The 11,451-nt window shown below is 45.3% G+C and overlaps 1 protein-coding gene and 1 long non-coding RNA gene across 20 annotated transcripts in view; one reads left to right on the top strand and one right to left on the bottom strand.

Moving 5' to 3' along the window:
* Nucleotides 1–6,326: 6,326 nt before the first annotated feature.
* The window catches only part of LUC7L3 (LUC7 like 3 pre-mRNA splicing factor), a 31,654-nt gene continuing 26,529 nt past the window's right edge, over nt 6,327–11,451 (top strand). For 18 of the 19 annotated variants that reach the window (XM_077968769.1, XM_077968766.1, XM_077968767.1 and 15 more), the window contains exon 1: nt 6,364–6,592. In XM_077968769.1, coding sequence (XP_077824895.1) covers nt 6,494–6,592 — 99 coding nt within the window. In that variant the 5' untranslated portion in view covers nt 6,364–6,493. 19 annotated transcript variants of the gene reach the window in all.
* On the bottom strand, nt 6,360–10,833 carry LOC144335589 (uncharacterized). The gene is made up of 2 exons (XR_013406514.1): nt 10,721–10,833; nt 6,360–10,218 (listed from the first exon to the last, which is right to left on the bottom strand). It is a non-coding gene; the product is annotated as an uncharacterized LOC144335589 (long non-coding RNA).

The following is an 11,451-nucleotide window of genomic DNA, read 5'->3' as shown; positions in this document are numbered from 1 at the left end:
GTAGAGACGGGGTTTCACTGTGTTCGCCAGGATGGTCTCGATCTCCTGACCTCGTGATCCACCCGTCTCGGCCTCCCAAAGTGCTGGGATTACAGGCTTGAGCCACCGCGCCCAGCCTATAGTCAACATTTTAATGATGGACAGAAGAGAAGAAATTCTGAAATGAGACTAAAGAGGAGCAGCTATTAATAGACTAGCAGGAGGAAAAGCAAAGTAGTGGGAGGGTTTGGAGACAAGGGAGTGATCCACAGGGTCAAATGCTGCAGAAAGGGCAAGAAAGAAAGGGCTGAAACATATAAAATGGGTTTAACCATCACAATCTTGCTGGTGCCATTGAAGAAGAAAGGTGCAGTGAAGTGATACAGGCAGCCACCAGACTTTCTTAGTCCATTTGGGGTGCTATAACAAAATACCACAACCTGGGTGACTTATAAGCAACCGAAAATTTTTTCTCACAATTCTGGAAGCTGAAATTCCAAGATCATGGTACCAGCATGGTCAGGTTCTGTCGAGGGCCCTCTTCTGGGTTGCAGACTGCCAGTTTCTCATTTTTTCCTCACATGGCATAGCAGAAGGGGCAAAGGAGCTCTCTCGGACCTCATTTATGAATGGCACTAATCCCATTCCTGAGGTCTCTGCCTTCATGACCTAATCACACCCGAAAGGTCCTGCCCTTTTTTTTTTTTTTTTTGAGACAGGGTCTTGTTCTGTCACCCAGGCTGGCACCTGACCTAAAAAACAAATACAAACAAACAACAACAACAAAACCTTTCATTCTAAGGGAAGAAATTGATATTTGCAATATTGTGTGACAAACCCAAAAATGTGCAAAGATGCTTCAGGTAAAATGATGGCACAAAGAAGAAAGTGGTCAGTGTGTAGCAGGTGGAGGGCCAGGGTCCAGGGTGGCATTGTGGAGCTGCTGAAACTGGGGCTGTGAGCTGAAAGATGAATAAGGGCTCATATCTGTAACCCCGGCTGCTCAGGAGGCTGAGGCAGGAGTGAGACCCTGTCTCTGAGAGAAAGATGAGTAGGTGTTGCTTGCTGCTGGAGTAGAAGAGCTTTCCATGCCTGGAGCAACGTAGATGGTGAAATGCAGGAAGCAAGGGTCTTCCAAGTACTGGAGGCAGTAGCAGATGAAGTTGGAGAAGCAGGTCAGAGCATGGACCACCTTGTGGTGGTTGAACCTTAGAGTGGAGATGATGGGGAGTCATCGCCTCCAAGGTTGGAGGCATTTTTGTTTTGTTTTGCTTTGAGACAGGGTCTCACTCTGTCACCCAGGCTGGAATGCAGTGGTTCCATCTTGGCTCACTGCAGCCTCTGCCTCCTGGGACTCCAGCAATCCTCCCACCTCAGCCTCCTAAGTAGCTGGGACTAGAGGCGCGTGCCACCACGCCCAGCTAATTTTTGTATTTTCCGTAGAGATGGGGTTTCGCCACGTCACCCAGGCTGGTCTCAAGCTCTTGAGCTCAAGCAATCTATCAGCCTCGGCCTCCCAAAGTGCTGAGGTGTGAGCCGCTGCACCTGGCCTGTTGGAGGCTTTTGAGCAGGGGTGAGACACAACTAGATTTACATTTGGAAAGGTGACTGATGGCCGGGCGTGGTGTCTCATGCCTGCAATCCCTGCACTTTGGGAGGCCGAGGTGGGTGGATTGCCTGACCTCAGGAGTTCGAGAGCAGCCTGGGCAACATGGCAAAACCCCGTCTCCACTAAAATACAAAAAAAAAAACAAAAACAAAAAACAGCTGAGCATGGCAGTGTGAGCCTGTAGTCCCAGCTACTCAGGAGGGTGAGGCAGGAGAATTGCTTTAACCTGGAAGGCAGAGGTTGCAGTGAGCTGAGATCGTGCCACTGTACTCCTGCCTGGGCAACAGAGCGAGACTCCGTCTCAAAAAAAAAGAAAGGTAACTGGGGCAGCAAGATAGATGGAGGATGGGGTCAAGGGGCCCACACTGGAGGCTGGGAGGCTGGGAAGCAGTCAGAAGACCTGTAGTAACTGCAGCTTCCTTTCTATATTAGCTTATAGGGCTATCATAACAAAAATACCACAGACTAGATGCTTAAACAAAAGAGATTTTTATTTTCTGGAGTCTATGAGTTTACAATCTGGGTGTTGGCAGGTTTGGTTTATTTGGAAGCCTCTGTCTTTGGCTTGTAAATGACCACCTTCTTACCATGTCCTCACATAGCTTTTTCTCTGTGCAAGTGTATCCCTGGTGCTTCTGTGTGTGTCCAAATTTCCTCGTATAAGGACACCAGTCTGATAGGATTATGGCCCAACCTAACAGCCTTGTTTTAACTTAATTGTCATCTTCAAATGCATGATCTCCCAATACAGTCACATTCTGAGGTTCCAGGAATTAGGCCTCAACATATGAGTTTGGAGGTGACAGGAACACAATTTAGCCCATAACATTTTCTTTTTCTTTTTTTTTTGAGATGGAGTCTTACTCTGTCACCCAGGCTGTAGTGCAATGGTGTGGTCTCAGCTCACTGCAACTTCCACCTCCCGGGTTCAAGCAATTCTCCCGCCTCAGCCCCCCAAGTAGCTGGGAGAATAGGCACCTGCCATCACACCCGGCTAATTTTTTGTATATTGAGTAGAGGTGGGTTTCACTATGTTGACCAGGCTGGTCTCAAACTCCTGATCCACCTGCCTCGGCCTCCCAAAGTGGTGGATTACAGGCGTGAGCCACCGTGCCCGAAGCCCATAACATTTTCTATTGGTAACAGGTATGGAATGGGGTGTGGACACCACTGGCTGATAAGATTAAGTCATTTCCCATTCCATCATTAGGAAATAGCCAACTGCTGTAGTCCATCAAAATTATCTGTAAAATGGGCTTTGTGACCTGTTAATAAAGACTACTTTTACCTCTGGATCCCGAGACACAGCAGAGAATCTGATACAGATCACACTAGGGCTCACTGCATTAATGGAGGATGAATGAAGGAATTCATTATCTGTAGTGGTAACGCACACTGAAATGTGGCTTGTCCTCAGACTCTATGAAAAAGAGAGTTGTAGAGTAAGACTTACCTGGTGTTTGACAGGGCCAGGAGCTCTCACCTCTGTGATTCAAAGGCATTTAATACTTTCTTTTTGAGACAGAGTGTCACTCCATTGCCCAGGCTGGAGTGCAGTGGTGCAACCACGCCTCACTGCAGCCTCGACTTCCTGTGCTCAAGTGATCCTCTCACTGCAGCCTCGTGAGTAGCTGGGACTACAGGCATGCACCACCACACCCAGCTAATTTTTTGTATTTTTTGCAGAGGCAGGATTTCATTATGTTGCCCAGGCTGGTCTCAAACTCCTGGGCTCAAGCAATCCGCCTGCCTCGGCCTCCCAAAGAGCTGAGATTACAGGTGTGAGCCACCACAGCTGGCCCAAGTAGTTTCATTTCAAGACCAAATTGTAGTTGTGATGCTTTTGTCTCCCATAGGTCAGGAGCTCCTGGAGAACCCGGTTTTATACATCCGTCTTTGTATTCCCAGCCAGTAACCCAGGTTCAGAACAGAACACATGTACATTATAGTTTGTGGAAAGAATGAGATAATTAGATTAAGAACTTGTGATGGGCAGGAGCTGTAATTTTGCAATCTGGTTGTGTGTTTGTGGTTCATGATGTGTGCAGTCCTGTTTGTTTGTGGTTCACTTTTTTTTTTTTTTCGACGGAGTCTCGCTCTGTCACCCAGGCTGGAGTGCAGTGGTGCAATCTTGGCTCACTGCAAGCTCCGCCTCCCAGGTTCATGCCATTCTCCTGCCTCAGCCTCTCGAGTAGCTGGGACTATAGGCCTGGCTAATTTGTTGCCGGGCTAATTTGTTGCATTTTTAGTAGAGACAGGGTTTCGCTGTGTTAGCCAGGATGGCCTTGATCTCCTGACCTTGTGATCCGCCTGCCTCTGCCTCCCAAAGTGCTGGGATTACAGGTGTGAGCCAGTAAGCCTGGCCTTTTTTTTTTTTTTTTTTTTTTTTTGGTGGTAGTAACAGTGGAGAGCCCTCAATAAATGCTTCATTGGGAAAACTGAAACCAACAGCTGAGAACTGCCTTATCTCACTGCTAAATCTGTAAATTGATTTTCTTCTTTCTTGTTTCAGTGGAGAAGATACTTTCTCCTATCAAAGGCCAGAGGTTTCAAATATGCCCTGGAGCCTAACCCGTTACCTTTTTAAGATTTTAAGTCATTAACTATCCCCTTCTTTTATTTTCTACCTCTCTACTGGAATATCCCCAACATTAAACATACTCTATATTCCTATGTTTGGTTGTTTTTTTTTTTTTTGGTCTTTTTTTTTCCCCTTTTTGTGGAGAATGGGGTCTTGTTATGTTGCCCAGGCATGTCTCAAACTCCTGGGCTCAAGCTATCTCCCAGCCTCTGCCTCCCTAAAGTACTGCGATTATGGCGTGAGTCACCATGTCTAACCTCTAATTTCCTATCTTAAAAAAGCCTCCGACCCCATGTGGTGGCTCACGCCTGTAATCCCAGCACTTTGGGAGGCCGAGGCAGGTGGATCACCTGAGGTCAGGAGTTCGAGATCAGCCTGGCCAACATGGTGAAACTCCGTCTCTACTAAAAGTACAAAAATTAGCTGGGCATGGTGGCGGGTGCCTGTAAACCCAGCTACTCAGGAGGCCGAGGCAGGAGAAACTGTAGTTCCAGCTACTGGGGAGGTTGAGGTGAGAAGGTCGCCTGAGCCCAGGAGGTCGAGACTGCAGTGAGCTGAGATCGTGCCATTGCACTCCAGCATGGGGGACAGAGCCAGACCCAGTCCAAAAAAAAAAAAAAAGTGTTGGACTTGTTGTTATCAATGTGTAGTGCCTTACATTGTATCAACTCATTTAATCTTCACAATAGCATGGTGGCTGGCGGCCGGGGAGGACAATTGTAAACCCCATTTTAAAGAAAAGGAAACACAGGCACAGAGCAGCAGAGCTGGGATTACGAACCCAGGCAATCTGGCTTTAGAGACCATACCCTTAACTGTACTAGAGCATTATCCCAATTTATGTTGATATATTTGTGACTTTATTTCTTCAGCGATTATCTCCCTCGCCAATGCACAGGTCTGCGGGAGCATGGACTGTCTGAAAGGTTCTGAGTTTAGCTTCAAGCACAGTGCCTGGCACATACCATTTGTTGAATAAATGGATCTATCTATATGTGTGTGTGTGTGTGTGTGTGTGTATATATATATATATATATTTTTTTTTTTTTTTTTTTTTGAGATGGAGTTTTGCTCTTGTTGCCCAGGCTGGAGTGCAATGGTGCGATCTCGGCTCACTGCAACCTCCGCCTCCCGGATTCAAGCGATTCTCCTGCCTCAGCCTCCTGAGTAGTTGGGATTACAGGCATGCGCCACCACGCCAAGCTAATTTTGTATTTTTAGTAGAGACGGGGTTTCTCCATGTTGGTCAGGCTGATCTTGAACTCCCGACCTCAGGTGATCCGCCCGCTTCGGCCTCCCAAAGTGCTGGGATTACAGGCTTGAGCCACCGCACCTGGCCTACTGGATCAATATCTTTTTTTTTTTTTTTTTTTTTTTTTTTTTTTTGAGACAGAGTCTAGCTTAGTCGCCCAGGCTGGGGTGCAATGGCGCGATCTCGGCTCACTGCAAGCTCCGCCTCCCGGGTTCACGCCATTCTCCTGCCTCAGCCTCCCGAGTAGCTGGGACTACAGGCGCCCGCCGCCTCGCCCGGCTAATTTTTTGCATTTTTAGTAGAGACGGGGTTTCACCGTGTTAGCCAGGATGGTCTCGATCTCCTGACCTCGTGATCCGCCCGCCTCAGCCTCCCAAAGTGCTGGGATTACAGGCGTAAGCCACCGCGCCCGGCCTGGATCAATATCTTTTTAAAAAATTCCTCACTGGGAGGAATCTGATGTAGGACTGAATCCCCATATTTTAGAAGCTGCCTTGTCTCTTCTCGCCTCGATTTCCCATCCTGTTAATCAGGAGACTCAGGGTGGGAGGACAAAGCCAGGTGCAAGAGGCGCGAGCGCAGCGACTAGCAAAACGGAGTCGGAAGCCGGAATCTTCAGTTTCCCCCGCTGCATGAGGCACCATGTGCACCACGTGGACTAAAGGAGACACTGTCTTCTCCATTTTGAAGCGGTGTCCAGGCTTCAAGACCCAGATTCCAATTTCTCACTGTGAAGAAGCTCGGGAAAACTGGGAACTGGGGGAAGTGCGCGGGCAGGCATTACCTGGCCCCACGGCCTCTAGGCAGGGGCGGAGTCCGGACCCGGCCACCGCGGGCCCCGCCCCCAGACGGCGGAAGCCGAGCCCGCCCTCTCCGCCCGGGCCTGGGCGTGTCCCGCAGGCGCACGGCATGCTGGGAAGGCGTCCGCGCGGCGGCCATTTTGTCTTGTCGGCTCCTGTGTATAGGAGGGTTTTCGGCCTGAGAGCGGGCCGAGGAGATTGGCGACGGTGTCGCCCGTGTTTTCGTTGGCGGGTGCCTGGGCTGGTGGGAACAGCCGCCCGAAGGAAGCACCATGATTTCGGCCGCGCAGTTGTTGGATGAGTTAATGGGCCGGGACCGAAACCTAGCCCCGGACGAGAAGCGCAGCAACGTGCGGTGGGACCACGAGAGCGTAAGTCCCGCGGGCCTTGGGCCTGAGGCCGGGCTCCGTGGGGGAGGGGAGCGGGCGCGGGCTGTGGCCCGCCGGGCCGCGGCGCAATGTGGGGCCAGGGCCGCACCGGGGTCGAGCGTCTGATCCGGTGCCCAGGGAGCCAGGAGGGAGGATGGCCCAGGAGGGAGGATGGTGTCCGGACCCGGGGATGGGGGTGATTTGGTTTTGTTGTTCTAGTATCAAGGGGGTCCAGGAGAACCCTTGGCAGAATTGAAAAGCACCTTGATGAGGCGGGGAAACGCGGGAAAGAAGTATAGCAGCATCTTATTAAATCTAGCGGCTCCGAGGTTTCACCTCATTGTGAAATAGGGAGAAGGGCACATTCTTCTGTAGTTTGGGTTGAACGTCGTATTTAGACTGAAATTTCTGACTAGGATTCATGGTAAAAATCGTGGCGGTATTTTATTTCAGTAATTACAGCAAGATGCTTATACGGGGAGATAGAAATGTAAAATAAGTAGTTTACTTGTTAGGGGTTACCGTGATGATTTACAAATATTGTTCGTTAACAGTATTCTAATAAGCTGTCAAGGTTTTTTCTAAAACATCAAACTCATTTGATGCCCTTAGCCCTGTGAGTAAAGGTAAATATTATAACCCCAGTTTCACTGGTGAGACTTAAAAAGGCTCACCCAAAGTCTTGGCAACTGAGGAAACTAATCTTTGTAGTTAGCTTTCCACAATCCTATGAAACTGTTTCTCTGCACATACTGTAACATTTTAAGTATTTTGATCTAGTTTTGAACATGCAGTGTAATGTTTACTTTAGGTCTTATCTGGAGAATAGATACAGAATTTAATTTTACTTTGCGATTGTAATCTAACATGCTAATTTTAAAACAATTGCTAATCAAAGTATGACGGAATCGTTCAGGTAATGCATGCTTCTTTAGAAAACTATTTTCTTAACTCTTTTTAAACGTAGGCTTTAGTGAAGGTAAAATTTCTTTTTTGCAGTGTAGGAAAGCAAGTTGGTGCTAGATGACTTCTTTTAGTACCTTAAGAAAGAGTAAGTTTGGCTCAAGTTGTGTTGGGGTGCTACCTGATTCCAAAGTAGTATGAAACATTCTTAGAGTAGAATTTATTGTTTTTAAGAGGTAGGTTTTTTGTTTTTATTTTCAACATGTAGGCTCCCCACAGCACTCCCCCCATTTGTCACAGTAGGAGACTAAGGAACTGCTTATCTTGACCATCTTTTGTAGATATCTTTGTTACAGCGAAGTAACTTAAATTTTTTTTTTTTAACTACCTAACTCTAACCTTTCAGTCTAAACTTTGCAAAGGTGTTAGGAATAACGCTCAAAATCCTAAGGAAGGTAAAAAGCAAACCAAAACATTATGGCGATTCAGCTGATATGCAATAGGATATTTGTGCATTTTGAATTCAAGAGAAAAATGTTTTCCATTGCACTGCTTATCAGTTGGAGCAGGCTTGTATCTCTGCGCCCTTGGCTTTGAACACGTTTTAGAGAAACTGTTTTCTTTCCCGGGGTAATTTGTTGCCAGATTACATTGTATGCGATGGGTTTATGACTCTGCAATGATGAGGCCCTCAGAATAGCAATTTAGGTTTTATGTCATCTCAGCCATAATCTGCTTTGCTTTCAGTTTTAGTACTTTTCACTAATTTTAACTTTCAGTGTTTGTTACTAAATTATTTAATGCCTTAATGACAAATTGCACTTCATTCTAGATTGAAGGTTACTGACATTTCAGATTCATATCTGCAGGGAAAATGTTGGTAGTGTTGACCAAAAACAAAGCACATGGTCTCATCTAAATAAGTGGAATTATTGTGTAATAAAGCTGGGGAAGCTCTTGATATCGTTTCCGGGTCATCTGCGTATTCTTGTACTGTTGGCTGTTAGTGCTAAACCTGCAGGGATGGTCAAACCCATTATGTGCTGAAAAGGATTCACCATCACTATAGTCTGATATTTTAACATATTTTTGCATTCCTATTACATCTGGAAATTTTTCTTGGCCATACTTGCATTAAATGGAAGAAGCCATTTCAGCTGTATTAGGTCCTTGTTTTTTCTTTGGAATAGAGATGAATACCAAAATAAGGAAAGGAAGCAACCATTTATTAAAACGACAGTTGCCGAGGCATCTGTAGGTATTTAACAGTCAAAATGGTGACTTTAGCTTAGTGTTAAAAGTAGTCCCTAGATAGCTGTATTTGACCTGTGGAATTTGTTTTAAATGCAGATTTCTGTACTTCAACGCCTTGAACTCCCCTTCCCAGGGAGTCTGATTCAACAGTCTTGGGGAAGGGTCCCAGTGTCTGCATTTTTAAAAATGGGTCCTCTTAGGCATTCTAAAGTTTGTGACCTACTGTTTCCTGACCCATCCTGATTAGTCCTGGGCTTTTAATTGTGCGTATCTGCACAATTAAATCGTAATTGGTATTAATTTGGTAGTAGATTCTACTACTGTACTTTTTTCTCCTTTTCATGATGAGTGATATGTGAACAAGCAGCACTTGCGAAGCTCAGTTTCAAGTGAAGAATGCATCTGTGATGCAAAATCATCGACCACTTATTTGTAATGGTGTGTATGTAACCTTCACCAAGGTGTTTTACTAGGGCTAGTGCTTTTACAGGCATTTTCAACTTTGTAGATTGCTACCTCTGAATCTGAGAAACTTTTCAGCTAAAGTCAAATCGAGTTTGATACTGTTTCATGGATTCATTGGTACACCCTCCCACCCTGTTTGTTTGTATTTTGCAATTGTTTGAGATTATTGTTTTGGTGTTTTGCACTAAGCAGTTGCTTGGTTAATCCTAAACAACTACAGAGATGAGGGAAGCATGTGATTGTAACTGACTGCCTAGGGGGAGTACCTTTCAGTGAGGGTTTAATTTCAGTGTTTGCCAGAGAAGGCACTAGTAGCCATATTATCAGAAGATTGTAAGTAAATTGTAAAGTCTGATCGGGAGTTTTGTTATTTTTTTATGTAGCAAGACAGAAATTTTGTAGTTCAAATTGAGGTTTTTATATTCTAGATCTCGACCTGAAAATGAAATTACTTAATTTTGTTAACACTGATTCTAATATCTGAAATGAGTTTTCTTCCATTTATCAAACTCAAGCCTACCCTCCCTTCCATGAAGGTTTAACATGAAGGTTTAATAATTTATGAAGGAAATTGAACTAAATGTTCTTTTCTGAAATCTTTGGAATGTTAGCAGATACTGTCATTGACACTGAAAAATTGTTTAGAAAAGGGAAAACAGTTAAGGCTTCTGTCCACATTTTTTACTTGTAAACTTTTTCTTTTTGCTTTAAAAATGTTCAGAATTTGGGAGTGAAAATCGAAAGCAAAAAAATAGTAATTGTAATGCACGATGGCATCTATTAATATGTATTTTACTAGTTTTCATTCAGAGTCACCAAAATGTTCATAGTAACTTTACTATGTTACAATGGAGTAAGATAGAAAAGTAAGCATTTTCTACCCCACCCCATCCCCCCCCTTTTTTTTTTTTTGAGACAGAGTCTGTCTCTGTCACCCAGGCTGAAGTGTAGTGGCATGATCTTGGCTCACTACAACCTCCATCTCCTGGCCTCAGCATGCCGAGTAACTGGGATTGCAGGTGTGCGCCACCACACATGGCTAATTTTTGTATTTTTAGTAGACAGGGTTTCACCATGTTGGCCAGACTGGTCTCAAAACTCTTGACCTCAAGTGATCTGCCTACCTCAGTCTCCCAAAGTTGCTGAGGTTACAGGCATGAGCCACCGTGCCCGTCTGGCATTTCCTCATTTCCTACCTTACTCCATAGTAACATAGTAAGTGTTGGCTTCTCAGAATTGCCAGCAGTCCATGTGTTATATGTTTATGTAATTACTGTTTGCTTTTCTTCCCAAAACATACAGAATTAGAGTGAATAGTATAATATAATGAACTCCCCATGTACCCATACCCAATTCAGTAATATTAGCACGTGGTCAATATTATTTCCTCTGTAGCCCTTCCATTATTTTGAAGCAATTCTGTATTTCAGCCTTAAATCCATCATTGTTTATCTGTAAAATATAAGGGCTTTTAAAAAAACATAGCCGACCAGGCATGGTGGCTCACACCTGTAATCTCAACATTGGGAGGCCAACGCAGGCGGATTGCTTGAGTCCAGGAGTTCGAGACTAGCCTGGCCAACATGGTGAAACCCCGTCTCTACTAAAAAATAAAAAAAAAATTAGCTAGGCGAAGTGGTGCATGCCTGTAATCCCAGCTACTCCGGAGGTTGAAGGGGGAGGATCCTTTCAACCCAGGAGGCAGAGGTTGCAGTGAGCTGAGATGGTGCCACCACAGTCCAGCCTGGGCAACAGAGTGACACTCTGTCTCAAAAAAGAAATAGAATAAAATAACCACAATACCATAATCACACTGAAAATAATAGTAAGGTATTTACTAAATCTTTGGTTGCTTTAGGAAAATGTGTTTGTGTGTCTGTCATTATATATGTTATTAGACTTGATTTCCTCATGAAAGGAGAAGGTAGCTTAAGTTTGTAACATTGACTTTTTCCTAATACAGTTCTTCATTTTATGAAATATTTTCTCTTCTTCCCCGCCCCCCCCGCCCCCGGGATGGAGTCTTGCTCTGTTGCCCAGGCTGGAGTGCAGTGGTGTGATCTCAGCTCCCGGGTTCAAGCGATTCTCCTGCCTCAGCCTCCAGAGTAGGTGGATTTACAGGTGCATGCCACCGTGCCTGGCTAATTTTTGTATTGTGGTAGAGATGGGGTTTCACCATGTTTACCGGGCTGGTCTTGAATTCCTGACAACAAGTGATCCTCCCTAGGCCTCCCAAAGTG

Source organism: Macaca mulatta, chromosome 16 (assembly GCF_049350105.2).
Source record: "Macaca mulatta isolate MMU2019108-1 chromosome 16, T2T-MMU8v2.0, whole genome shotgun sequence".
NCBI classification, from domain to species: Eukaryota; Metazoa; Chordata; class Mammalia; order Primates; family Cercopithecidae; genus Macaca; species Macaca mulatta.
Note: the sequence above shows the minus strand (reverse complement) of the source record. Positions and strands in the feature narration are given on the sequence as shown.